The sequence below is a fragment of the Melospiza melodia genome, chromosome 2 (assembly GCF_035770615.1).
Source record: "Melospiza melodia melodia isolate bMelMel2 chromosome 2, bMelMel2.pri, whole genome shotgun sequence".
Taxonomy (NCBI): Eukaryota; Metazoa; Chordata; class Aves; order Passeriformes; family Passerellidae; genus Melospiza; species Melospiza melodia.
Window position 1 is genome coordinate 2,440,245 of NC_086195.1, and position 27,420 is coordinate 2,467,664.

Here is a 27,420-nt window from a genome sequence, read left to right on the forward strand (position 1 = left end):
TCCTGCTTAAAGCAGAAAATAAAATTAACCACCTTTTCCCCCAGGAAAAAGGAGGGAGGTTGGGTCTGTCCTGCCTTTCTTGTCCACAGAGTGTTTTGAACCCATTCAGATGTTTGAGTTTACGGGGAACTGTCTGAAGAACAGCCAGGATTCTCAGGGAAGGGTTTAAACATGACTTCTGATGCCATGGGCTGAAGATTTGGAAAGGATGATCTGAATTAAGTTGGGTATCAACACCTCCAGGTGCCCCTTTAGTGATAAGAGTGGGAAATGTGGATACCAAGGTGTATTTGTAATTAAAAAAAAAAAAGGGGAAAAAGAACATTATTGTTACATGGCAAAGCAAGGCATGCAAGGAAGAGATAATGTCTTTTTGTAGATTAAAGATGGAAAGAAATAAAGAAGGAAAAGAAGGAAAAGAAGGAAGGGAGAAGGGAAAGGAAATCTCAAGGAAATTTCAAGGAAAGGAAATTTCAAGGAAAGGAAATTTCAAAGAAAGGAAAGGAAAGGAGAAAGGAAAGGAGAAAGGAAAGGAGAAAGGAAAGGAAATTTCAAGGAAAGGAAATTTCAAGGAAAGGGAAGGAAATTTCAAGGAAAGGAAAGGAAAGGAAATTTCAAGGAAAGGAAAGGAAATTTCAAGGAAAGGAAATTTCAAGGAAAGGAAAGGAAAGGAAAGGAAATTTCAAGGAAAGGAAAGGAAATTTCAAGGAAAGGAAAGGAAAGGAAATTTCAAGGAAATTTCAAGGAAAGGAAAGGAAATTTCAAGGGAAGGAAATTTCAAGGAAAGGAAAGGAAATTTCAAGGAAAGGAAATTTCAAGGAAAGGAAAGGAAAGGAAAGGAAAGGAAAGGAAAGGAAAGGAAAGGAAAGGAAAGGAAAGGAAAGGAAAGGAAAGGAAAGGAAAGGAAAGGAAAGGAAAGGAAAGGAAAGGAAAGGAAAGGAAAGGAAAGGAAAGGAAAGGAAAGGAAAGGAAAGGAAAGGAAAGGAAAGGAAAGGAGGAACATTGGTGTCGGTTTTAGCATGGAGTAAGATCCCCTGGTTCACAGCTCTGTGACAGAAACCATTTCCCTCTCTATTGACATCCGAGCACTTCCAGGAATTTTTGCCAGGCTTTACAAACTGTTCCTACTCCTGTCACACATTCTGTCTGGCTGGGATTGCTGCGGTAAGAACAGCCCCACACAGGAGCGTTCCCAGCACACCAAACCTGGCAAGGGAATGGATTTATCAGTAGATGGCAACCCCCCCAATGACCCAGCGCCATTTCCTCCCTTGGAGCTGTGCTCCAGCATTCATGGCTGTCCAAGCCCTGCCTCAGGCTGATACAATCACTTGGCAGCATCCCTTACAATGGAAATAGAGGAAAAGCCCAAGGCTTTGACCACCTCCACTGGGCTGAAAAAAGCATCCCAGAAATCCATAATGGACCATGAACAGTTGGTCTCCATCTTCTCTGAGAAGCTGTTGTGAACTTTGTGTCCATTCCCTGCACCTCAGGGTCCGTCTTTGAGATGTTTGCAGGGTCATTGATCACAGAATTTGGGCTGGAGGGGACCTTAAATCATCCAGTTGTCATGGGCAGGGACACCTTCCACTGGTGTCCAATCCAGGGAGGAGCTGGAGCTGCTGCAGAGCCCAGAGGAGGCTCCAGGATGGGCAGAGGATGGAGCAGCTCTGCTGGCAGGAAAGGCTGGCACAGCTGGCATTGTTCACCTGCACAGGAGAAGCTTTGGGCTGAGCTCAGGGTGGCCTTGCAGGGCCTGGAGGAGCCCCAGGAAAGCTGGAGAGAGACAATTGCCAGGGCATGCAGGGACAGCACACAGGGAATGGCTGCCAGTGCCTGAGGGCAGGGCTGGGTGGGATCCTGGCCATGAGGAATTGTTCCCTGGCAGGGTGGGCAGGGCTGGCATGGAATTCCATCCCTGCATCCCTGGCAGTGCCCAAGGCCAGGCTGGACACTGGGCACAGTGGGAGGTGTCCCTGCCATGGCAGGGGTGGCACTGGGAGAACTTTAAGGTCCCTTCCAACCCAAATCCTTCTGGGATTCTATGAACATGCACGCCAGGCTGCTCCCAGCCCCAGTGTCCAGCCTGGCCTTGGGCACTGCCAGGGATCCAGGGGTGGAATTCCATCCCAGCCCTGCCCACCCTGCCAGGGAACAATTCCTCATTGCCAAGATCCCACCCAGCCCTGCCCTCCTTCAGTTCAAAGTCATCCCCCTTGTCCTATCACCACAAATAACCAAAGTCAGGTCCCAGATCACTTTTATTGTTGTTGGTCTCAGCAAATTGCTTAGGAAATCCATTTATTTTTAAAACCAGTGGTGATGTTAACATGAAACAGTGCTGAAAACCCTCTGTCCCAATCCAAATCAACATAAAGCCAAAGGCAATGGTGATCAACCACAAAAAGGAAGGTTCAGAGTGGAACCAGGGGAAATGTTGAAAATCTCCCAGCTCTGGAGGTGACACAAGGTGACAATATAATTGCAAACAGATTTTTCCTTTTGCCAAATGAAGAATTGTTGCCTCATAGGTCTTGGAATTATTTTTTTCAGTGTGTTGGTCCGTCTGTTGAAAGTGGGAGACCTGTAAATTTCTGATTTAAGAGAAATCCATCTATTCTCTTTTTTGCATTATTTTATAACCTAATATGTGTGCCTGGGACTTTGCTGTAATGTGAGATGGAGAGGGCTGCGATTCTTGCTCATTATTTTAATTTTTGATTGTTTGAATGCACTGTGGAACGATGGAATTCTGTGAGGATTTTAGAAGGAAATGTCTGGATTTGGTACTCCTGACAAGCACCGGTCACAGTCCATGGAGGCTGCCTTGTGCCCCAATAGAAGTTCCCCAAAAATCATTGGAGGGAATGGAAATATCCTTGCCAACCCTAATGCACCTTCAGGCACAAAATACCAGCATTCATCCTAAGAAATGAACACATTTCATTACATGGGATTTATGAAATAGGATTCTAGAAACTGTTTTTCCACTCCCTATAATGCACAGATTGTGCAGAATGCTAAATCTGCTCAAAAGCTAAAAGTGACAAATGCTGACACTTGTTAATTTTAATTTTTAAAGTATATTTAATATCAAATGTCTGGTTCCATTCTATTCCTGACATGTGTAAAAAACTCAGTCCTGAGCCACTTTAGAGGGTTTGTTTCCCTTGTGATGCATTTCACAAATGCACTGAAATTTTATTTTGATCAGGTCAAAACATTGTAGTATAACTTCAAATATTGGCTGTAACAGGCTGTCAAATGCATCTGTCACAGTGCCATTGAAATTCATATTTCAAGGGACTGTAAAAAAAACAAACAAAAAGTTAAGTGAAAGCAAAATTAATACCTTGTCATGTTCATGAATCATGGAAATGAGGAGCTGAGCAGGCAATCTGCTGGAAATCACTGTGTATCCCCAAGAAATTCTGAGTTTTAGGGAAAATTCTGTCTGTTTTGGGGGAAGAAATGAAGCAATGTGGCCAGTTCTGCTTCACAGGGCACCAGCTCCAAACAAAACGATAGTTTTAAACAAAATATCCCTTGAATTGCCTGGAAAGCTGCGATGGGAGGTAGACAGGGAAGTGCTGCCTTGGGAATATCTCAGCCTCCTTTGCCTTTATTTCCCAGGTTTTGTAGGCAGCAGTTCTGCACCCACACCCTTTCCTCCTCGGGGAAGAAAAGGAAGGAACGAACAACGGTAAACGCCAACATCCCTTCCGAGTACTCTGGTGCCAGGCACAGCATTCCCGAGGCAGATCCAGGGAGAGCTCACACGTAGTCGCTCAGTCTGTAGCCACTGTGGGACGCAGATGTCAGGGAGGGAGCGTGGTCGCCCTTGGAAGCGCTGGGAGGCCTGGAGGATGGAGGCGCTGCGGAACGCGGCTGGAAAACCGCCTCATTCCCGAGCCACGACGTGCACAGCAGGGCCCCACCCAGGATGCTCAGGGCCGAGGAGACAAACCCCAGATAGAGAGCCTGCCCTATCTCATACTTCACCCCAGTGGGCAGCGTGGGGCTGTAGAAATCCACCACCACCTCGTTGGTGCACCACGACACCGGCACCAGGCAGAGCAGGCCGGCCGCCACGAAGCCGACGCCGCCGGAGCCGGCCATGGAGGCCTTGGCCGGGCTGCCCTCGGCGCAGCGCGTGCACCTCATGCCCACCACGGCCACGGCGGCCGCCAGCACGGCCAGCAGGCAGGAGATGACCATCATGGCCCGGGCGGCGCGCAGGTCGGCGGGCAGCGCCAGCTGCGAGCGGTGGGGCTGGCACTGGTAGACGCCGGTGCTGTGCTTCACGCACTCCATCCACAGCCCCTTCAGGTAGGCCACGGCCGTCAGGATGTTGGTGCCCACGTGGGCCGAGCGCCACCAGTGCGGCAGGATGGTGGCAATCAGCGTCCCGATGAAGCCCAGCAGGCTGAGGGAGAAGCCCAGCAGCTCCAAGGCCCAGCTGGCCATGGGAATGTTTGTGCTGTGTGGTTCCCTTTATGAGGCGCCTCCGCTTGGGCTCGCTTGGAAGGCGCGAGGTTTTCTTGGAAGATCTGCGGCTGTTCCGCCCCGACACCTCCTGCTCTCCTAATAAAAGGTAATTGAGGGAAAAAGGAGTTAATTATTACCCCACAGCTTTGCCTCTCCAGCCAGTGAGGTGCGTTTCAAGCGCAGAGGGCAATAATTAGCATAGTTATCGCTGTTAATCGTGTTTTTGTGGAAGTAATGGGAAAGCAAGCTTCCCTCTTCCCTTATATAAACAGCCTTGTGCCGCCCGCTGGGAAGAGAACTCAAGACAATTTATGAAATGGAAAAAAAATATTTGAAATGCAAATATTCCTCTTCCCAGCAGGCTCTTCAAAAAAACAAACATGATTTCCTCTCTAAAGCGGAGAAGTAGGTAGTGTTAACACTTGGAATGAAGGAGATTTATAAAGTAGGGAACTGCAGGTTGCTTTACACGATGAAAACATTCCCAGAAGGTCACAGCAGGACTAGGAAAACAATAAGGGTGTATTTGCTCAAAGTAGGGAGCAAAAAGAGTGATTTAAAACCTGTGGAAGAGGATAACAAATATTGGATTAAAGTCGCTTTCCTGACTGGCCACTATTTCTTGAGGTTGCATTTCAAGAAAGTAACTCAAAGGGGAATAATTTTCATTGGGATCTGGGGAGTTTCAGGTCGTGATTTCAGGTTGTGGGTGAAATGTGGAATCAGTTGAACATCCTGGAGCTTCTGAGGGGCAACACCTTCACAGTTTGTTCGAGTATAAATCCAAGCTGGAAAACAAGGAATGGCAACTCTTCCTCCTGTATAAATCCCAGACTAAGTGGCCTTTTCCAGTGGCTGCCTTGCCAGCTCTGTTATCCATCAGGCATGATGTGTGTGGGCAGAAACACGATATTTTAATATATAAAATAACCTTTGCATCACAATCCAGCCTGGAATTCAGAAACAGGAACAAGTCTAGGCTCCAGCTCTGCCAAGCCCTGTGCACGTGCTGAACTCTGGCTTGGAGGAGAAAGTGGAAGTGTTTGCTGGAGCTGGCCTGAGCAGGAAGAGGGAGGAAAAGCATCTGGATCAATAATCAGTGCCACCGGGACAGCAGAAGGAGGCAGAGAGAGCAAAGTGAAAGCTGCTCCACGTTCTCATTATCTCAGATTTGTCTCTAATGAGTCTGGAGTGCTTGGGGTGATGCCAGAGCCAGGCTGGTCTCTGTTGTTGTGGCTTTCACTGCTCTCTGCCTGACAGCAAAATAATGGAATCATGGAATGGTTTGGGTTGGAAGGGACATTAAAAATCAGCCAGTTCCATGGCAGGGACACCTCCCACTGTCCCAGGCTGCTCCCAGCCCCAGTGTCCAACCTGGCCTTGGGCACTGCCAGGGATCCAGGGGTGGAATTCCATCCCAGCCCTGCCCACCCTGTCAGGGAACAATTCCTCATGGCCAAGATCCCACCCAGCCCTGCCCTCCGGCACTGGGAGCCATTCCCTGTGTCCTCTCCCTCCAGCCCTTGGAAATTGTCTCTCTCCATCTTTTTTGCAGCGTGGGTCACCTCTTCCAAAAACAGTCCCTTCGACAGTGTGAAAAGAAAGGGAAAATGGAAAAGCACAAGGATTTTGTGGCCTGGGTAAGAAAACACCACAAGCTGAGGACTCTGTGCTTCTACACATTCCTTTTATTTGGAGTGTGCCATGGCATGGGCAGGAATGGGATGGGCAGGAATGGGATGGGCAGGAATGGGATGCTGGATTTGCTGCCTGGAAGGGAAGAGCAAACCAAAGAGCAGCTTTTCTTTAGTGTGCCTGGTTTTAGGAGAGTTTTTCCTCCTGTTGCCAGTTCCTGGCCTTTCAGGTTCTCTTCATGTAACACAGAAATGAAAACACCTGAGTTGATGTGGCTGCTGAAGGAATTGACCTCATTTGCAGATTCTGAGAAAATCACAGAAGGTTTTATATCAGAAATCACCATTCCAGGGGAGGCCAGGCTGCAGATTTCTCTCAGCTATCACTGATATGACAGGCTATGAGTTAGGGCCAAGCACAGCACAAAGGAGCAAATTGTTTCCTCCAGCACTACTGGAGATATTTTATTTCTGTCCTAACCCCGAGAAGTCCTCGTGTATGTTTGCCTTGCAGGTTATTTGGGTTTGATTCCCATATTAGGGAAAATTAAGCAGTACTTCACCTTTTTATATTATTATTTGTTTTCTGTGAGGTGCATCTGGATCTAAGCACACCACAGATCTCAGGGAAATTATTCTGGGAATATCTCCAGGATCAGGGAGATGTCCACATGGTTTTGGGTCACAGGAGGACCATGAGGGACCTCAAGACATCTCACAGGACATCAGCAACCGAGGTGGAAATGGAGCTTGGGTCTCCTGTGTCCTTAATCCCAATGCCACCTTCCTCATCCCTGCTTTTGCCTGGTCTGGGCAAAAGACAGAATTCACAGAATTCACAGAATGACCAGGTTGGGAGAGACCTTCCAGACCATCGAGTCCAGCCCAGCCCCAACTGAACCCTGGCCCCCAGTGCCCATCCAGGCTTTGTTAAACACACCCAGGCATGGGGACTCCACCCCCTCCCCGGGCAGCCATTCCAGAACTTTCTCACCCTGGCTGCAAAAACCTTTTCCCTGCTCTCCACCCTGTATTTCCCCTGGTGCAGTTCGAGGCTGTGTGCTCTGGGTGTGTCAGTGCTGCTGCAGACAGAGCCCAGCCCCAGGTGAGCACAGGCACCTTTCAGGAGCTGTGCACAGTGATGGGGGCAGCCCTGAGTCTCCTTTTTGCACTCCCTCATGATGAGAACAACCCAAGATTATCCTCTCCAGTTCCCCATCCCACCCAGGACCTTTCCCACCATCCCAAGGAGTGATCCAGCTCACTCTGGTGCATTTGCAAAGAGGTTCCTGAGGTCAGGCACGAGGCTTTGCAGCTGATCCCGGGGAGAACAGGACCTCAGAGGAAAATGTGATTTACACCACCAGTCCTGAGAAATGGACCCCCCATTTAATCGAGGTCAAACCACTCTGGGGCTCAGCAGCAGCTATTTTTAGATGTCATTAAGGTGTTATTTTTAAGCATCAGCCATTAAAAGCTTTCTAATTTAAGCAGCCAGTGTTAATTAGCCCCGCGTGCTTGCTCGGCGTCATGTTTTCCATGTGCCTCCCTCAGCAGTTCCAGCTGCCCCTGGTGCTCAGTAACACTTTCACTGCTGGGCACCAGCCTTCCCCTCCTCCTGCCAAGTGGTGAAAGCAGCAGGAACTCAACACCTTTTATCTGCAGGAACATCAGCAGCCTGGTGGAAATGTCTCACTTTACAGCTCTGCTGAGGAACATTCCATGCGATCAGGTGTGTGGTGCCCTGGATGTTCCCTGTGGGCTGAGCCAGGCAAATATTAAATTAAAAATCAGCTTTTTTTTTTTTTTTTTTTTTTTTTTCCCTGTGTGGGTTGTGTTTGGTGCTATTTCTTTAGATAGTGAGCAAATTTTGTTTTCTCAGTTGGGAGTCACCCCTTTCTAGAAGGGAACAGGGACGGGATGACAAGGAAAGGCCTCAAGCTATGCCAGGGGAGGTTTAGGTTGGATATTGGGAAATTTCTGCATGGAAAGGGCGCTCAGGCCTTGGAAAGGGCTGCCCAGAGAGCTTTGCAGTGCCCATCCCTGCAGGTGTCCCCTGGAGGTGGCACTGAGTGCTCTGGACTGGGGACAAGGTGGCACAGCTGGCACTCCATGGGCTGGAATTCTGTGTTTAGGATGAGCTGCTCAGACTTTGCCTGCAACTCAGTCTGGGAGAAACACAGGAACCAAAAACTCAAAGAAATAAAATAAAAGATGTGAGAAGGCTGTGGATGCCCAGGCAGCTGTGGGATGAAAGTTTCTGGGGGCAGAAGTGAGAGGGGAAGGGTGCCCTGAGCCCCCAGGCATGGGGATGATGGGGGACACCCTGCTCATTCCTGCAGCCCAGCCTGGATCCAGCACATGGCCTTGCCCTTCCCCTTCCCCCTCCTCGAGTGCAGCATGGCAGCCCAGATCCTGTTTCAAGGGTTGTGCTGGTGCATTTTTTCTCCCTTAGATCTTTCCATGTGGGACAGAACACCCTGGGGCTGGGCCTGGGGAAGGAGGGTCAGCAGAGGGGCTGAGCTGCCTCTGGAGAGCCACCAGCAATCCTGGCAGTGAGAGGAGAGCTGAGCATGCAGACCCCAGCAGGTTATGCCATCAGATTTCCTTTTGGTGTTTAGCAAAGCAATGGTTGAAATGTTGGGAAGAAGTTTCTGGAAGCACCTGCACCACGGGATGGCACTGACCACCATTTTGGGGATCACAATCTCCTGAGACCAGGCTGCGCCACGGCTGGCACAAAGCCCAGCAAAACTCACAAAACCTCACAGCAACACAGGTGAAGTTAAATTGGGCTGGAAACCATTTTAAGCACTATTAAATAACACAAATAACGTGAGAGGAGGGAGCAGGAGTGAGCCCAGGTGAAACAGGGGTAACAAACAAGACAGGAGTGCTCCAGTAGATATTGGCAGGGCAGGCACAGAACAAGGTCAATGATTTGGGCTCATGCAAGGAAATGCAGCTGGGCAAGGAGCAGGAGGTTTGGTTTGGCTCTCAGGGTGTGTTTCTGGGCACTGCTGGATGTGCCACAGGAAATGTTAGAAACTCCAACTCCAAGGCTTGAGGCTGTTAAAAACCCAGCAGGGAAAATCACTCCGAATAATTTGGAGGGAAATGCTCATGGAACTGGGCAAGCACTGAGGACTCTGAATTACAAGAGGGGCTATGGATTACATCAACTCTGATACAATTTTATATATATATATATGTAAAATATGCATATATATATAATAATTACAGTATTGTAATATATAAATATATTATATGTATAATAATGACAATATGAATAGACGGCTATGAATTACAATAGCTCAGAGACAAGAATATGTGTGTTATATATATAATAATTAAAATATAATATAGATATCATATATATAATATACAGTAATTACAATATGGATAGACAGCTATGAATTGCAATAACTCACATAAAATAATATATAACATATTGTCATTATTATATATCTATAATATAGATATATAATAATGACAATATGTTATATATAATAGATGATAATTACAATATGATTAGAGGGCTATGAATTACAATAACTCAGACAAATTGTATATTATATATATAATATATAAAAATTACAGTTTGAATACAGGGCTATGAATCACAATAACTCAGATACAATTATATATATAATATAATATAGTATAATATAATATAATATAATATAATATAATATAATATAATATAATATAATATAATATAATATAATATAATATAATATAATATAATATAATATAATATAATATAATATAATATAATATAATATAATATAATATTTACAATTTGAGTAGAGGACTATGAATTACAATAACTCAGATACAACAATATATAAATATAATGTATATGTTATAATTACAATATATTATTATATATAATATATTATAATTACAATGTGAATAGAGGACTATGAATTACAATAACTCATATATAATTATATAAATTATATATATAAAATATACAATAATTAGAATATGAATAGAGTGCTATGGATTACAATACCTAAGGAACAATTATATATAATATAATATAATATAATATAATATAATATAATATAATATAATATAATATAATATAATATAATATAATATAATATAATATAATATAATATAATATAATATAATATAATATAATATAATATAATATAATATATATAAAATAATTACAGTATGAATAGAGGGCTATGATTACAAATAACTCAGATACAATAATATATATAATATTTTATATATATATATGTATATGTGTATATATATATATATATATATAATTAGAATACGAATAGAGGTCTATGAATTACAATAACCCAGACACAATAATATATATAATATTATATATATGTATATATTTATAAATGATAATCACAATAAGAGTAGAGGGCTATGAATTCCAATACCTGCAGCCATCAAGCTGCACACATGCAATGGGGATGATTTATGCGAGCGCAGAGCGGAGATCCTGACCCGGGGCTCCCCCGGCTCCATCACCCCCTGGCATCCCGGGTTACAAAGGCCCTGATTGATCCCGGGGCTCTCTGGAATCCCCGGGGGCAGCGAGCCCCGCGGGTTCTGCGTCACTGCAGCCCCAGGGCTTTGTGCAGATGTTGGTGCCCCCCTTCCCCTCTAATCTGCGGGGCTGATAAAAGCCCGGCCCACGCACAGCCCGGCCTGGCTGCACAGATCATGTTCCACAAGGGGATATGCTTGATTCCAGCACGGAGACTTTCTGAGCTTGCTTGGCCTGCTCTTGTTTGGGAAGGAAAACGGTCCCGACACACGCAAAAAAATATATTTTGATTCTCACGTCTATGTTTTTGCCAAAGATTTATTTTTATTCCTATCCCATGGGTAAATATTGAGATAAACTCTTGTCTTTTCTATGTGTATCAACTTCTAAAGAAATGCGAAATGATCTTCAGAGATCCTCTTATAAAAAATGCTATGTGAAGTTTAGAGCAATGGCTCTGTGGTCTCACTGTAAAACATCAGGGATTCAAGCACCCATGGATTTACTCTCAGCTGGACTTATTTTCATAGAGGAAAAAAGTCAAAATTATCAAATTATAAGTCAAAAATATAAAAAAATATCACCCAGTATTATCACCCAAAAAACACCCACAAGTGTCAGTGGAACCTGTTGGATTACACCTTTTTTGACTTAGAGATGGGGAAACTGAGAGGAGTTTTAACAACTTTTTTCCATTTTTAATCTAATAAGAAGGGTATGACTATAGAGAATTACATTAGAAGCTGACTATTTTTTAATTATAATACATTATAAGCATTTCTTGGCTAATCACCTTTAGTCACACCATGCTGTAAATGCCTTAAAACCAATAATCTAAAATTACCCCTTTTGGGTTCCACTACAATGCATCTTTCATAGTTCTATTTCTCTAAAATATCTAATCTTATTTACAAAACCATATTTTAAAACTTATTTCTAGTTCAATTTCTCTCTCAGCAATGTCTGTCCTATTCCAGGGCATTTCTGAGTCAGCATTTCTCCTCTCAAAGTTTACATACAGATGCACACTGTGTGAGCCTTCTGTCAAACTTTAAGAATTTTCTATAAATCCATTCCCCACAGAACCAATCACCTGATTTTAACAGCACTGAGCATTTCACCACCTTGTCTCATCAGCCACTGAATTTTTTGTTGTGTTTGGAACCCCCTGGAAATGGAATCTGGCATCTCTGATCTGCCCAAGCCTCCCCAGGAACTTTGGGAATGATTCCTTTCCTTTTACCTCCAGATCAAAAGAGGGATGGGATCTAAAGGAAATAAATGCTGATTTATCATGTTCATACACAGGATTTCATTGTGTTTTTGTGTTTGCAGACAGATCCAATTTAAGATTATCCAGACAGGTACTGAGAACTCTTCCACAGAGTCAAGTGCAAGAAAAGAATCATTTTTGGGGGGTCTCACAGCCAAACAAACCCCTCCATGATTCAGTAAACCAATTAATTATTTTATTTTTATTATTTTATTCCAGTAAACCAATTCCAGTCAATTTCTGAAAAGAAATGAAGGTTTTTGATGTGTATTTTAATACTATAAATAAAGGGCAGAACTAAATAGTCCATTGCATGCAGAATGTACTTTACAAATGTAGATATAATAAATTGTAATATCCTCCTCTATGTTATCCCATGGTGGATGTTTATTATCATTCAAAACGAATAACCTTGGCTTCCTTCAGTGAAAACATGAGCTGCAAGAGCTTTTGTTCACATGCCAACCAAAGAGCTAAATGTGAATATCCCTTCCTCTGACCACATCAATCATTTTATAACCACAGTCAGATCATTTTGCTCTTTCACTCTTTTTTTCTTTTTTCCACACCACAGATTTTATGGTAGGGCTGAGAGACTGAGTTCAAGATGTGACAAATGATCCACCCAGCCACCCCAAAAAGCAGGTGGCAGCCCTTGAGGGGGCTGGCAATTAATGCCATATGTGACACAAAACTCTCCCTCAATGTCCCTTCCTCTGCCACTGCTTATCTGTGGGACTGAGGGGACAAAACTCTAAAATCTGGGGAATTAAATTAAATGGAACCAAAACGTAGACCTGATCCTGTTTTCTTTGTTGCCTCTCCAGCTTTTCTAGGTCTAGTGACTTTATTAAAGATTCAGGGTGAAGATGAAACTTCCAGTTTCCTCCTCTAAGAAAAACCCCAAATAACACACCACAAAATGCTGCATAATTCTGTATGGAGACAAAACTTTTGGTGTCTTTTGAGGAGCATTTCAAAGAGAGAGAATTTTAAATCCAGCAGAGATGAGGTGGGGCTGGCCCCAAGCAGGAATAAACCATGAAATAAAGCTAAGACAACCCCAAAAAACGTTCCCTGGCACCCAGGAGGAAATCTGGGGAAATGCTGAGGTGGTGATGGTCCAGTTGTAAATCCACGGAGGTTCCCACCCAGGGGAGGTGCTGGAGGCTGCAGGGATGTGAGGAGGGTTTGGGGCTCCTGCTGCACATCTGGCAGGGACAGCAGCAGCTGCACTGCCCTGATCCAGGGCAGAGGGGGTGGGAGAGGTGGAGGATCAGGGCTGGGTTACAATGTGCCTTTCAAACCTCTCTTCATTTCCCAATCTCCTCTTTCAAAAAGCAAAGAGGGCTGGGAATGAAGGGAAGAATTTTGCTGTGAGCCAGGCAGGCCTTGCTTCCCCTCAGATCTGCCCACCCTCGCCCACATCCAAGCAGGGAGCTCTTCTTACTAGCCTTTATTTATTTTTTTTTTTTTTGGGTTTTTTTCTCCCCTAAAAATATTTGTGAGAGGGCCTGGGAAGCTGGAACAACAGAATTTACAATGCATGCCAGGGTGTGGAACCTCACTCACCTGTCTGGTGAACCTGAGCACGACCCAAAACTCTGATCCTTAAACATTAATTATCCAAGCTGTGAGAGATGAATCCAATAAAATTGATTTTAAAAGTAAAATTAGTCCATACAATTAATTTAAAAAGTAAAATGAGTCCATACTTGGCTTAGCAGATGGTAAGAAGCACATCACAACATTTTGCATTCCCAGTGTGGAGGCTGAAAGGGATTTCTGGCATTTCTGAGGGAATTGGTGCAGAATTGGAGGTTGCTGAGGGTAAAACTGAAGCTGGGAAGGATGCACAGGGAAATACTAAAATTACTGGGGCAGAATTCCCTGGCAGAAGCACCTGCAGCCCAGGGAAGGGCACAGCAGCCATGGTCTGCATGAGAGGAGCAGCTCAGAGGTCTGGAGAAAGAGCAGGAACAAAAGGATCAGACTGATCCAGGCAGGGAAGCAGTAAAACGAGAATCAATGAGAGAGACAGCAGTAAAACATGCATCTGTGATTTAATCCTGGGTAAAGACCCAGATTAGTGACATCAGACTCTGCTGTTTGTTTGGAGTTTACTCTGGAGCCGTGGCTCCCAAGGCTGAGGCAGCTGGGATGGAGCCCATGGATCCAGCCCAAGGATTTATCCCAGACATGGCTGATCCTGTGCAGCACAGGCATCAGGCACAATTAAAGTTTGGATGGAAAAATTGGCTTTCCAGCCCTTGTGCTCGTAAAAATAAAGCTGGCATGAGCTGGCAGGGCGAGGGAATTGAGAAGTTTCATAAATTGTCACATCATTTCGCAGTCACTCAGTGCTTAGCTGGGCCTTGAAGGTCGTGAAGGCCAAACATGGACATTGTGTCTCATTTTTTCTGTTGGTTTTTATCCCAGATGGCATATTATTTCACCCAAAAAGGCTGAGTCTGGTTGACAGAATCCCAGAATCTTTAAGGCTGGGAAAAAAACCAAGATTATGCAGTGCCAGCTGTGCCCCGTAGGCACCTTGTCCCCAGCCCAGAGCACTCAGTGCCACCTCCAGGGCACACCTGCAGGGATGGGCACTGCAAAGCTCCCTGGGCAGCCCCTGCCAAGGCCTGAGCTCCCTTTCCATGGGCAAATTCCCCTTGAATGTGCACACAGCTGTGTGAGCTGCACAAACTGCACCACTCCTGGACAGATGGGATTGGTGGCACCCGTGGCAACCAGGTTTGGCAAAGCCCAGGAGCTCAGCTGGCCTGGCTGCTCCAAATGCATTTCTGGAATGGGTTTGGCAGCCCCAGACTGGCCAAACATCCCCATTGTCCTCTGCTACCTCTCAGAAGAGGTTTGGACTGGCTGGTGTTGGTGTGAGCAGAGAGCAGCTCCCCCAGAACTGATGGGATCAAACCTGATCCAAAGATCTTCTCCTTAAGCTTTGCCTTAACTTTGCACTGGTGACACTCACGGGCACCCCTGGATCCCTGGAAGTGTCCAAGGCCAGGCTGGACAGGGCTTGAAGCAACCTGGTCTAATGAGTGACATCCCTGCCCTTGGCAGTGACACCTCAGGTTTGAGCTTTTCTGTTTTTCAGGTTCTGTGCTGCTTTAGTGTGTGGGTCTGGGTTCACATTCAGGGATGGTGAGCTCTGTGCACAGAGCAGGGAGACAAAACAATTCCTGCTCCAGCTGGGCACCAAGGACAAATGACCCAAATCTCAGCCCAGGAGCACAAACCCCGTGGGCTGGAGAGAGAAAAACAAGCAGGGTGGGACTGCAGGGCTAAAGCTGGAATGGGACAATGAACTGCAAGGTGCAAATGGAGCAGAACTGATCCCAGGGACAGAGCCTGTGCCCGGCCGTGCATTTTGGGGCCATTTTGGTTCATCCTGGGTGCAGCCCTGGCTGGGCTCTGGTGCTGCCCAAGGTGCATCCATGGAGGAGATGCTGTGAATAAATCCCTGCTTTATTCCTTAATTTTTTTTATTCTTTATTCTTGTCCAGCCTCTGCTCTAGGTCAAACTTCTCAAGGCATCAGCAGGGGGTTGAAGTGAGATGATCTTTAAGGTCCCTTCCAACCCAAACCATTCCGGAATTTTTGATTTCTCACAAAGTTTTAGGTCCTGCCACTTGCACGCCTCCATGGGAGACATTTTACTCCCAGGCTGACAGAGTTCCATGACCAAACCAGCCCAAACTGACTGACACAAAGCTCAGGATGCTCGTGGCTTCCTGCACCCGACCTGGGGCACTGAACCTCACATAAGCACCAAAATGTCATTTTTCCTTGGAGCTCAGACATTGTTGCACTCCTCACTGCCACACTTCAACCTGTACTTGCTCCCTTAGCTGTTCCTTTGGCCATGTGTGAAACTCTCCCCACATTTTTGATATTTTCATTTGTTTTTCAGAATGACATCAGCAGAACCAGCGCTGTCGGCCACAGGCTCATTCATCTTTCCTGTGCCTCTCAGAGAGTGCCATAATTATTTAGCTTCTTAAAACCTTCACACTCTTACAGCTCTCATAAAGTAGTTATTCAGCTCTTGATATTTTCTCCCCAGCTGTGATGATTTAATCTGGCCTGGGGTTTGAAAGGCTCAGCCAGGAAAATCCCAGAGCGCAGTACAGCTCATTTATAAGGCTCAGCATTTCTGCAGTACCCAGCCCGAGCTGGGCTCTCCATCTGCCTTATCTAAACACTGCCATCACACTGCATTTAGGCTTTCATGGGAAGCTAAACCACCACACAGAGCTCCTGCATCTGGCCTGGAAATACCATCCTGTATTTGAAACATTTCGTGGCACAGCTCGGTATTAATTCAGGTAGGGTTTGTCTGGGGAGGTTTCGTTCTCCTGCCAGCAAGGGGGAAGCACTGTGGGCCTTCACCACAGAAATCCTCAAAAAAAAAAAACCCCAAAAGATTAGTTCAGTTCTTTAACTATATAAACCACAGCTTTTTATAAGCATCACAAAGTTGGTTATTATAACACAGGTGAAATTCCCTTTTTTTCCTGGTGATGACAAAACCCCCAAAATAACTCGGCCATGCAGCAGTGCCATTTTATTTATTTCAGAACCAAGCCCCCTATGAATTCCACAGCCAGGAAATTCCCATGGTTAAGATGCCTCTTCAAGACATTAAATACCCAATATAGTTTATGCTGCATACTAATGGTCAACAAGAAGACTTTGAAAGTTCAAATTTCACACAGAAATTGCAAGTACAAACTCCTCTTACTACATATACTTGCTGTTGCTGAGCTAACATTGAAAGACACGTACTAACTTTTTAAATTTCCTGACTTTTATGATTGCTCAATTTTGCAACCTGAACATTATTTTGAAAGTAGGATTGTGTAAAATTTCCCTCAAGGGACTCAGAGAGCTCTGTGCTTTTGAAACGTGGCCTTGCTGTAGCTAATTTCCCTCATTTTGTTGGAGGGTGGTTTTTTTGGGTTTTTTTTTTCCAACCTTGCAGACAGGAGCAAAATTGCAGGACCTCAAAAATAATCAAGCGTTTTTCTGGTACCCTGGTGCCTTAATTTAGTGCATTTGCTGAGTTTTCATTCTGCAGTGCAGGTGCACGTCTGCTATGGATCACAGCCCTGTCCAGGAAAGCACTTGACGTCCCCAGAACCACTCACAGGCCTGAGGTGAAATTTTCACTTCAGGGCTGTCCTGGATGGGGGAATATCTTCAGAGATATTTCAAACTGAAAGGAAACTGAATTTAATTTTCCTATTGATGCAGGTGGGGTTTAAACAGATGACAAATTACAGGTAATGGCCGCAGTGTTCCCTGAGCAGGAGTGGGAAATGGATCCTTTCTGTCTGTGTGGAATTATAAAGCCACACTGCAAGAAGGAGCAAATGTGTTCATCTGGAACAATCACAGGCTGTTCTCAGCTTGCTTGGTATGGCAAGGTGAGATTTGGGTTCTGTGCCCACCACTGCCTGGTTTGCTGGGGGTGAGCAGGGCGTGGGAGCTCCTCCATTAAATGGAATTTTTAGGTGCAAATTCTCCCCTTGTGAGGGGCCTTAGCAATACACAAAATTTAAAGCCCCTCTGAAGAGGATTATTCAGTGTCTGGAGGTTAATGCTGGCTCTCCACGATGAGGTGGCTTTTGGAAATGTGAATTCTGACAGCAAAGGAAGGACATCATCCCTCAGCCCAACACGGAGCAGTGCCAGGCACCTGCATCTCACCCAGTCCTCTTCCTCTGGCAGCAAGAATCCCATAAATCCCATAAATCCCACTCTACACCTGTCTGGGCTGATCTGGTTTTATTACTGACCTTAAATAACAGAGCAGACACAGGAACTCACCTCAGCCCTTGGTGTAGGAGCAAGGGCTGCAGTGGAAAACCAAAATCTTCTTAAACAACAAGCAAATCACTCCTGCTACAAACCCCACAAAACTTGGTGGAAGCAAAGGTCTTCCAGAGGGCTCAGTGTCACACAGGAGAAAAATTATTCACACTGCTGCAAAAATCTGTACAAGGATGGGGAGTTAAATTTGGGAAGTGCTGGGAGATGCAAGTTCTTTGAATACCCATTAATGCCTTCCCTTTCTTCCTTTATTTTCAGAGGAAAACACCAAGCAGCATCCCCTTTTTGCCCACAAAATGAAGATTTTGTTTCCAGTGCCTTTTTCCCAGCGTGGAGCAAGTTTTCCTATGGCTGAGGAAAAATGTGCAGCATCAGCTTTTACAGGGACTCGAGGATTCGACCATTACAGCATCAATGCCTGATTAATCTGATTATTCCTCATCTCTCACTCCTCTTTCCATGGTGTCAACACCCTTTTCAGAGGCAATTACATTTTCCAAAGAGTTTATCAGTGCCCATCCAGAGGTGGAAAAGGGTGTTTGTTGTTCTGACTGAGCCTAGCACAGGAATTGCCCCTCCAGTCCTTCCTTGGAGCTGCTATTGCTGGTGATGAAAGCTCCAGACCTGCTGGCTCCAAGGAGTTACTTTTTACTGGATCAACTTTTCACATGTCATAAAAAGCGGAGCCACACGAGAAATTGAAGTTATCTGTGTAGCCCCAGGTCTCAGGGAGCAAAAGACTTCTAAAGCCAGTGATGTGATTAGGAGAAATAAGGAAATGAAATCATTTAATGGGAATGCGCCGCGCGGAGAAGGAATCAATAAACAGTTCCCAGGAGTTATCAGGGGCCATTTAGTGCTTTTTTTGGATCTAAACTCTCTAATCCCTGCCCTTTCTGGTTTATTTGTCCTGCATTCTACCACGTATCACCGGGCTGGGATGCTTCCTGAAGATCCCAGCAGCTGCTCAGCCCTGGGATGGAGGTGCTGCGGAAAGGTCGAGTTTTCCTTGAATCCCATCTTGGATTTTCTGTCTCTTCACAAGTGCTTTAAGGGCTCATTAAGGATGTGGACAGAAGCCTGTTTCCACAGCCACTGAGTTACCTTCCTCTTCCTGTGGATTAATACCTGCTATGGAATAATCATCCTTGCCCAGTAGCAGCGAGTCCATCTGGAGGCTGATAGACAAAGCAGTGCCTGGCTGCTGAACTGCTTACAAAAGCAGCTCTTGCCAGAAAGAAAGGAGGTAATAAAAGCCTACAGGCCTCCTGTGACACCTCTCTGACCTTGCTGTGACTTCAGAGCCTGTCCCTGGATGTTTGCTGAGCTGCCTACCTGGGGTTTTTGAATGGCACAAAAGGGATGAAGGAACAGGGATTGGGAACTGTCAGGCCTGAATTCAGCAGCCGCTGATGTCACCGTTCCCCTGGGCAGGCCCTGGGCCAGGATCTTCATCCTGGGTGGTGCCACATTATTCTCCTGTCACTGCTGACAGCAAGAACCTTCCCAAGGGTGAATGCTGATCAAAAGCTCAGAGAAGAACAAATTACAGACAGAAATGGGGCCAGCAGATGCTTTTTATGCCAGGCTGTGTTAAGCAACATCAAAATATTTTGTTGGGTGGTGTCCACTCAAGCTGAGGAAGGTGTGGCAGCAACCAGTGGGGCAGGTTCATTTCTGTCCCTGAACCTCTGTCACACATCTTGATTTTTGACCCTTGTTACAGCCTGTACCCCGTCAGGAGCATGGTTCTGTCCCCTGATATTTATCATTTCTGGAAAAACTCAGAAATTCTTCCCTGAGGGCACAAGTCCTGCTTGCTCTGCTGGAAGCTGAGCCAGGCTGTGCAAAGCTCAGGAAGGCTTCAAGCTTTTTAGATTAAAAGGCATTATCTGTGGAGGGCACAAAGTTTTACCAGATAACACAAACAATTCACTTTTAACCAGCCTGAATTCTGAAGCCAGGATATCCCTACACCCAGTACTTCTGTGTGCCATGGGATCTCACCAAAACCTGAGCCTGAGCACATCTGATTTGGGAGATCTGGGTTATGGTTTAGACTGAGTTTACAGCTGAAGCTGAATCATCACACACTGAACTCCTTTTGTGTGAGTTTTTCTCATTTTCTGCCTCAAAAAATCTGTTTTACCTACAAATATAAAAACTGTGTTGGGTCAGATCAACACAATGTCTCAGCACTGCCAATAGCTGTGGATAGGAAATAAATAAAAATAGGAAGAGGATGTAGCATGGCCTTTGCAGAATATTGTTCCTACAAGCTGATCATCACAGATTTCTTGACCCTGAAGTGTTACCTTAATGATTCACCTTAATGAGTTTTTCTTTCATTGTTCTCTCCAGTTATTTTTTCAACCCATGAAGGAGTTTGATGTTGATTATCCCGTGACAAAAGGGACAAAACTCTTTGTTTTCTTAATATTTTGAACCTTTTCCATCCCAGTTTTATTGTGTGCTCCCTTCTTTCTGTATTAGAACCATTGAATAATTTGGGTTGGAAGGGACCTCAAAGATCCCTGCCATGGTCAGGGACATCTCCCACTAACCCAGGTTGTCATTCCCAATTTAACATCTCTGTGCTGCTTTTGGAAGCACAATCCAGACCCATGGAGTTCAAATTTATTTCATATCAGGAGATAGAAACCAGTTTTTGCTTTTCATATTGAAGCTCCATTTCCACCTCTTTCCCCCCCACTTTTTCCACCGTTTTCAACCTGCAGTTCTCAGCATAATAAAAGGTAACAAGCACGAGTTCTTGGCAGATGGAGGGAAGTTATTTAATGCCTGTGGAGAATCTGTCCCCACATGTTTAATAAATGCTTTCTTTCAATAAATGTATACTCAGCTTTAAGGAACATGGAAAACTTCAGGGTTTTTTTTTGCATCAAGTGCCAAGATAATAATAATCTGGCAAGTGACTGCTTACTCCAAGTAGTAAAAGGCCAGTGAAGCCAAGACTTGCTGTTACCACTATTTTAATCATTATTTGCTGGTGACCACCAGTCTGCAGTGAAAACTTCAGGTGCCTCTGGTATTTTTCAATTTTTGCTGAGTGCCAGGTGACTCAGGGCCCAGCTCTGCTGCTCTTTCTCACAGAGTTTTATCTGATTGAAAATTAGCCTCCAAAGACTTGAGCTGAAGCAGAAAAACCACTCGTGCTGAGGAGCAGCAGCAGAATCTGATCCCATGTTTCTGGTCTCTAAATGGTTTTTGAGTAGCTGGCACCAAGGCTTTACATTCATCTTTAAATAGTGGAGGTCTGGGGTTATTAAAAAACCGTGGAGGTTTTGTTTTCTGGGGTTTTTTTTGAAACAAAATATGTTATTTCTATTAGATTCTGTTTGTAAAAATTACATATTGTTAGGCTGAATAGTGCAACCCCCGAAACGAAAAGTAAATGACAAATTCAGACTTCTGGAACTGTGTAAGTTCCACTGAGAAAATAACCCTGAAACCTCAGCAGCCACATCTGTGTATATCACTGCTCAATTATTACCCTTTTACTACACTGCAGCTTATTTTGCCTTACACCCAATGGTCCAGGGGAAAAAGAAAAAAAAGCAGCCCCTTATTGACAATCACGGGGAAAAAGTTAAATCAATAAAATGAAAAATTATCTGACAATAATTGCAGTTGCAAGGCTTGCTCCTGGGCACACCATGAAAGCAAACTGAACTTCAAACCTCTGTTATTGCACTGCTCCAGTTCAGCTGTACAGCAATCCACTTTGGGCCTGGGAGTGCCAGATGCTGAAATCACTTTTGAGGGGAAAAAGGAGACTAAAAAAAAAAAAAAAAAAAATAGACTAAAAAATAGACTGAGAGTATTCTAAAAGAAAAGTCTGAGCAAGGATGGTGCCTGAGTGGATTTGTGTTACCCTGGAGCTCAGAGCAGAGTCACCCACAGAAGGTGTTGCACTTGCTGCTGGCAAGGAGAAATGGGGGTACAGAGATGAAAAAATCATGGAATATCCTGATTTGGGAGGGATCTCATCCAAATCCAGCCCCAGCCCAGCCTGGGCATCCCTGGCAGCGCTGGCCAAAGGCTCCTGGAGCTGTGGCAGCCTCGGGGCCGTGCCCATTCCCTGGGCAGTGCCAGCTCCTGTCAGAACCCAGGACATTCCTCTGGCTGCCCGGGGTGACTCCAGGCCCTGCCAGGGGGCTCAGAGACCTTGGCACAGAGTCAAAGACACCTCTGCCTTTGATTTTAGCCCATGGAAACAATTCCCGACTTTGTGTGAGGAGTTACAAGCCACAAGAGTTTGAGTAGATTGATAGTGAATTTGTCACAGGGTGAAAAAAGTAGAATTTTGGGGATTTAAAATGGAGGTCCAAGAGGCAAAAGGGAGGAATCTTGGCATGTCCTGTCCTTCTTCTCCTTCTTGTCCTCCATCTTCTGCTGTGATGGTGGCACTTTGGACTGGTTTAGGACAGAGACAGACTGTCTGACATGGGTGATAGTATTGGAAAATTATTGTAAATAAAGTACAGTAGTTCTTAGTGTAAAAAGCTAACAAGGGCAGTCAGTGTGCCACAAACAGACCCAGACAGATCTCAGCAGGTCAGAGAAAGAATGGAATAGATAAGAGAAAATAAACAACCTTGAAAAGCAGAACTGACAAATCTTGGCTTCTTCTTCGGTCTCGGGGCTGGGAAAAAAGAGACTTTCTAATACCTTGGGAGCCATTTCAACCACAGAAACCCGAGAGCACCCTCTGGGGGAAGAACTTTCCCTAAGACCCAGCCTAAATCCCTCCAGGCCCAGCTCCAGCCCTCCCTGGGTGCTGTCCCTGTCCCAGAGCAGGGATTGGAGCTGTTCCACAGAGGAGCTGCAGCCCCTGAGGAGTTTCCCCTCAGTCTCCTCCAGCTGGACATTCCAAGGTTCCTCATCTGCTCCTCTTCCCTTCCAGACCTTCCCCATCCTCCTGTCCCTCCTTTGGCTGCTCCCTAATAATTTTATCTCTTTCTTATATTTGGTCACACACAAGACTGGGAGGGGTGCTTGGAAGCGATTCCCACATTTCCCATTTCCTGAGGAGGAAGCGTCTCCAGACAGAGCTGAGATCCCTTCTGAGGACACAAATTTCAGCCCAAATCTTCCTGGCCACACCCCAGCAGCAATTCTTCAGGACAGGCTCCACGATGTGGTCTCAAATGTCATCCCAGTGAGGGAATCTGAGGCAAGCAAAGCTTTGTGCTGTGCCAGTGGCTGCATCTCCCTCTGTCTGGGAAGCCTCCCAAAAGAGAATTACAGTGATTCCAAAATGAGGCCAAGAGAGCAAGCTCTGCTCTTCAAGGATAATTGCAAAGTCAATAAGGGTGCACACAACATTTGCAAATTTTACAGACATTAAAAAAAAAAAAGGAAAATGGAACCGCTCTTGTGACCCACAGACATTTAAAAAAAAGGAAAATGAAACCACTCTTTTGACCCACAGACATTTAAAAAAAAGGAAAATGAAACCACTCTTTTGACCCAAAGTCCTTCCAGCAAGAGCTCAGAATCAAAAAGAGCCAGGATAATCTTAGTAAAACCCTCTTAATTGCATCCTCTTCTGATACACATGATACAAACATGTATTAATCACCTACACATTTGCATTTTTCCTGCCATTACCTGGCTTCTTAAGGCTGCTGAGCCCAGGAAAGGGTTTCATCTCAATCTGCAGCACAAGGCTGTAGGATATCAATGAGCTGATAAAATGTTCCATGTGACGGTGGTCACCGGGGTCTTTGGGTGAGGGAAGAGACAAGAATGTTGACTCCATGTTTCAGAAGGCTTGATTTATTATTTTATGATACATATTACATTAAAACTATACTAAAAAGAATAGAAGAAAAGGTTCTCAGAAGGCTGGCTAAGCTGAGAATAGAAAAGAAAGAATAACAAAGGTCTGTGGCTTGGACAGAGAGAGAGCCAGCTGGGCTGTGATTGGCCATTAATTCCAAACATCCACATAAGTCCAATCATGGATCCACCTGGTGCATCCCACAGCAGCAGATAATCATTGTTTACATTTTGTTCCTGAGGCCTCTCAGCTTCTCAGAAAGAAAAAATGCTAAGGAAAGATTTTTAATGAAAAGATGTCTGCAACAGTTCCATGTTCAGCGCAGCCTGAGGGAAAGGCCTCAGCAAGTTCTCTGAAATGCCAGATTTCAAACCCTGTCTTGAAGTGACTCTCAGTTGAGTGGTGACTGTTTCCATGTGACAAAAGTGGTGTGAGGCCCATGCCGGAGGAAAGCCACGAGGACAATCTGTGATAAATAACCTGGAAAGCTGCTGAAATGTGCTGATCTGTGACATGGATCCTGTAGGAGCTGACAGCACCTCAGGAGCAAGGAAGAGACCTCCTGGGAGAAAATGAGCTGGTGGGAGTGGGCAGGAAGGCTCTGCAGAGGGATCTGCACAGGCTGGACCCATGGGATGAGGCCACCACAACCCCAGGGAGCTCCAGGCTGGGCAGAGGGGCTGGGAAAGGCCCTGGGGGTGCTGTGACAGGGGCTGGACACGAGCCCAGGGGTGCCCAGCGGGGCAAGAAGGCCCCTGGCAGCTGGGCTGGATGGGGAATTGTGTGTGCAGCAGGAGCAGGGCAGGGATTGTCCCTCTGTGCTGGCTCTGAGAGGCCCCTCCAGGGCTGGGCCCAGTTCTGCTCCTGCAGGAGAGCCCTGGAGGGGCTGGAGCGTGTCCAGGGCAGGGAACGGAGCTGGGCAGGGGCTGAGCCCCAGGAGGGGCTGAGGGAGCTGGGCAGGGGCTGAGGCTGGAGCAAAGGAGGCTCAGGGGGTGTAGCAAAGAAAAGGAGAAACCATCAGGACTTCAGGATTTCATCTCTGCTGTCAGGATTTGCCTTCCTGCAGGTCAGGTGGATGTGGGCCTAAGGCTCCCACTGCTCTCTCTGCTTCAGGAAACCAAAATAACAACAGGAAAACGTAATTTCACCTCCAGCAAGGAAATCAAGCCCCTCGTGTTTGGATGTGGAACTGGGTTGAGCAAATAAGGCTTTCATCACCTTCAAGTACAACTATTGCAACGAATACACTGTCAAGGCACAAAAAGGCATTCAGAACCCATGGCTGGTTCAGATTTGTCTCCTGAGTCAGACATGCCAAAAAACCCACTTCACACCAGTGCCCTGAACTCCTGGCCCAGTTAAAGGTTCAGCAATCTTGTCTTTCATCTGTAAAATCTCAAAATGGCCCAAATGTGGCTCGCAGAATTTACCTTTCTTCCTTCTTGCTCCGTAAGGAAGAGTGATCAGTAAGGGCAGCAGTCACCATTTTCCAGAACATCTACAGACATTATGAGGAAAGATTTTCTCCCTGTGAGGGTGGGGAGGCCTAGAGAAGCTGTGGCCACCCCTGGCAGTGTCCAGAGCCAGGTTGGAAAGAGCTTGGAACAGCCTGGGACAGTGGGAGGTGTCCCTGCCATGGCAGAGGTGGCGCTGGATGAGCTTTAAGGTCCCTTCCAACCCAAACCCTTCTGGGATTCCATGATTTAGGAGCATTTATCTTTGTACTTTGCAATGGCTTCATCTTCTACCACTCTTGGATATTTATGAAAATTTTATCCGTGTGAGGAAAATGGAATTTTGAAGATCTCATGTGCAGGGAAGAGGGGTTCCCAACAGCTGAGCCCAAGTTCAGAAATGAATGGTTTGACTGAAAAGCAGATTTAGGGTCCCACTGCCTCCCCATGATGTTCTTGGCATCAGAAAGCAGGTGTTAGGCACATTTCCTAAGGACAGATAAAATAATCTCCCCTGTCCTCCTAGAGCTCAGGGAAGGTGACAGGTTGGTGATTAGGTTCTCCCTGGAGCTGCCTCCCGGCCCCACTGTGGAAGGTTCAGGAGTTTACTTGGCTCCTGTGCTTCATGCAGAGTTAAAACCCCCACAAAAAGTTCTTTGTGTGTGGAAGTATCCCAAAGGACAGGAGATAACATTTTCCAAACCAGTGAAGTACTGGAGGAGCTGCATCATTTCCATAATAGCTTCTACCACAGGATTCAGCAGAAATATTCACAGAGTGCCTCAACTGTACATTGAAACAATTGCTCCATAAAGAACTCACAGAAAATTCTATTATTTTCCTTAAATTCAAGCTTTTCCTTTTTTTCCTTTTCAGTAATCTGAGGATTTGAGAAAAGAAGCTGTTGGTACAATGACCCACAACTCCTTTGTCTTGAGAAGCAGCGAGGGGAAGAAAATAAATCTCATTACAGATGAGGATTGTAGAACTCAGAAACAAAGCACGGATAAGGAATAATAAAAAATAGTGAAAAGAGAATGTGACAGGAGATCCACAGCCCTTGGCACAAGGGAAGAGGAGGCAATTCCTGGAGCAGAAGGGGGATGTGGGGCAGGGCATGGAGGGCAAGAGCTCCAGATGTGTGAAACACATTTGGGCTGCAGTGATCTTCTCCCTTTCCTCCTTGTTCCTCTTTGTAGCTGTTCCCCATGACTCACACGTCTCGTTTTGCCTCTCTCTCAGGGCTCTTTCCTCATTAAAAACGCTGAATTTTAAAACATCTTGAGGACAAATGGAGCCAAATGTGTGATGGTTGCCGTGGCTCGAAGCGAGCAGAGATAAATGTAAAGGACAGACTAAAAAACCAACAGGAGACATCCCTGGGGGCTCTGTCAGGAAGGTCTTTTGATCAGACACTTGCATGAACCTGAAAATCAGGATTTTCCCATCCTGAAAAGTCGCAAGGAAAAAATAATAACTGCAGATCTCCTCTAGTTAAGGCTGGTGGGGTTGAAAAGATCAATCCCTTTGTATTTGTCTGCTGTACAGCTGTTATTCTCTGATTTTACACTCTACCTTTCTTAACATGTTCAAAATTTTCAAGAATGTGTTAAGAAGTGGTTTGGATCTAATAAATTCTTTTGTTTTGAGAGCCAAGTTCTTCTTGTCTTACTCACAAAGAATAGTCCAAGCACCCACCCTGCAGTCCAAGAAAGTGGAGTTTTACTCTGTAATGCAAACCCTGTGGCTGATTGAATTGCCCCTGCACTTCATACACTGCATGTCATGCTCCACATTTATCCTAAAACCATCTTTTACAGTCCATTCTAAAAATTCTTATTATTTCAACAAGGAACAGACAAAATTTCTCCCACCATATTTATCATTGTTGATTATTGTTGTTCAAAAAAGCAAAGTTTAACCAGTGTAACAGAGCAAAAACCGTGTTGGTTTCCTATCCCATTTCCCATCCCACATTCAGTTCCCAAGGAACAAATTAATGGAGCAAAATCAGGGTTGGTTCCCCATCCCATTCAGTTCCCAAGGAACAAATTAATGGAGCAAAATCAGGGTTGGTTCCCCATCCCATTCAGTTCCCAAGGAGGAAATTCATGCAGTTATTCCATGAAGAGTTTAGTTTTGATCTCTGGGGATAACATGTGAGGGGCAAAAAGAAGGGGCAGCCACACAGGACCTGAGTATTTTCTTTCTGCAGCTTCTTTCACATCAACTGCAAACTTCTTTTTGTGGCTAGAAATGGTTCCAAAGAGATTGTGGGCAATTCTGGTGTAGGAAATCCAGCCCAAATGCCAAGGTCTGAGCGGGTGGGGCCAATATTTAACACAACAGAGTAAGACAGAGGACACCAGGAGGGATTTTTTAAT

General features: G+C 45.3%; 1 protein-coding gene across 1 annotated transcript; it reads right to left on the reverse strand.

Annotated features, from left to right (window-relative positions):
• Nucleotides 1-3,126: 3,126 nt before the first annotated feature.
• Nucleotides 3,127-4,470, reverse strand: CLDN14 (claudin 14). The gene has a single exon (XM_063150370.1). The coding sequence runs from the start codon at nt 4,468-4,470 to the stop codon at nt 3,778-3,780; it is 693 nt and encodes a 230-aa protein (XP_063006440.1). The 3' UTR covers nt 3,127-3,777.
• Between the last annotated feature and the right edge of the window lie 22,950 nt (nt 4,471-27,420).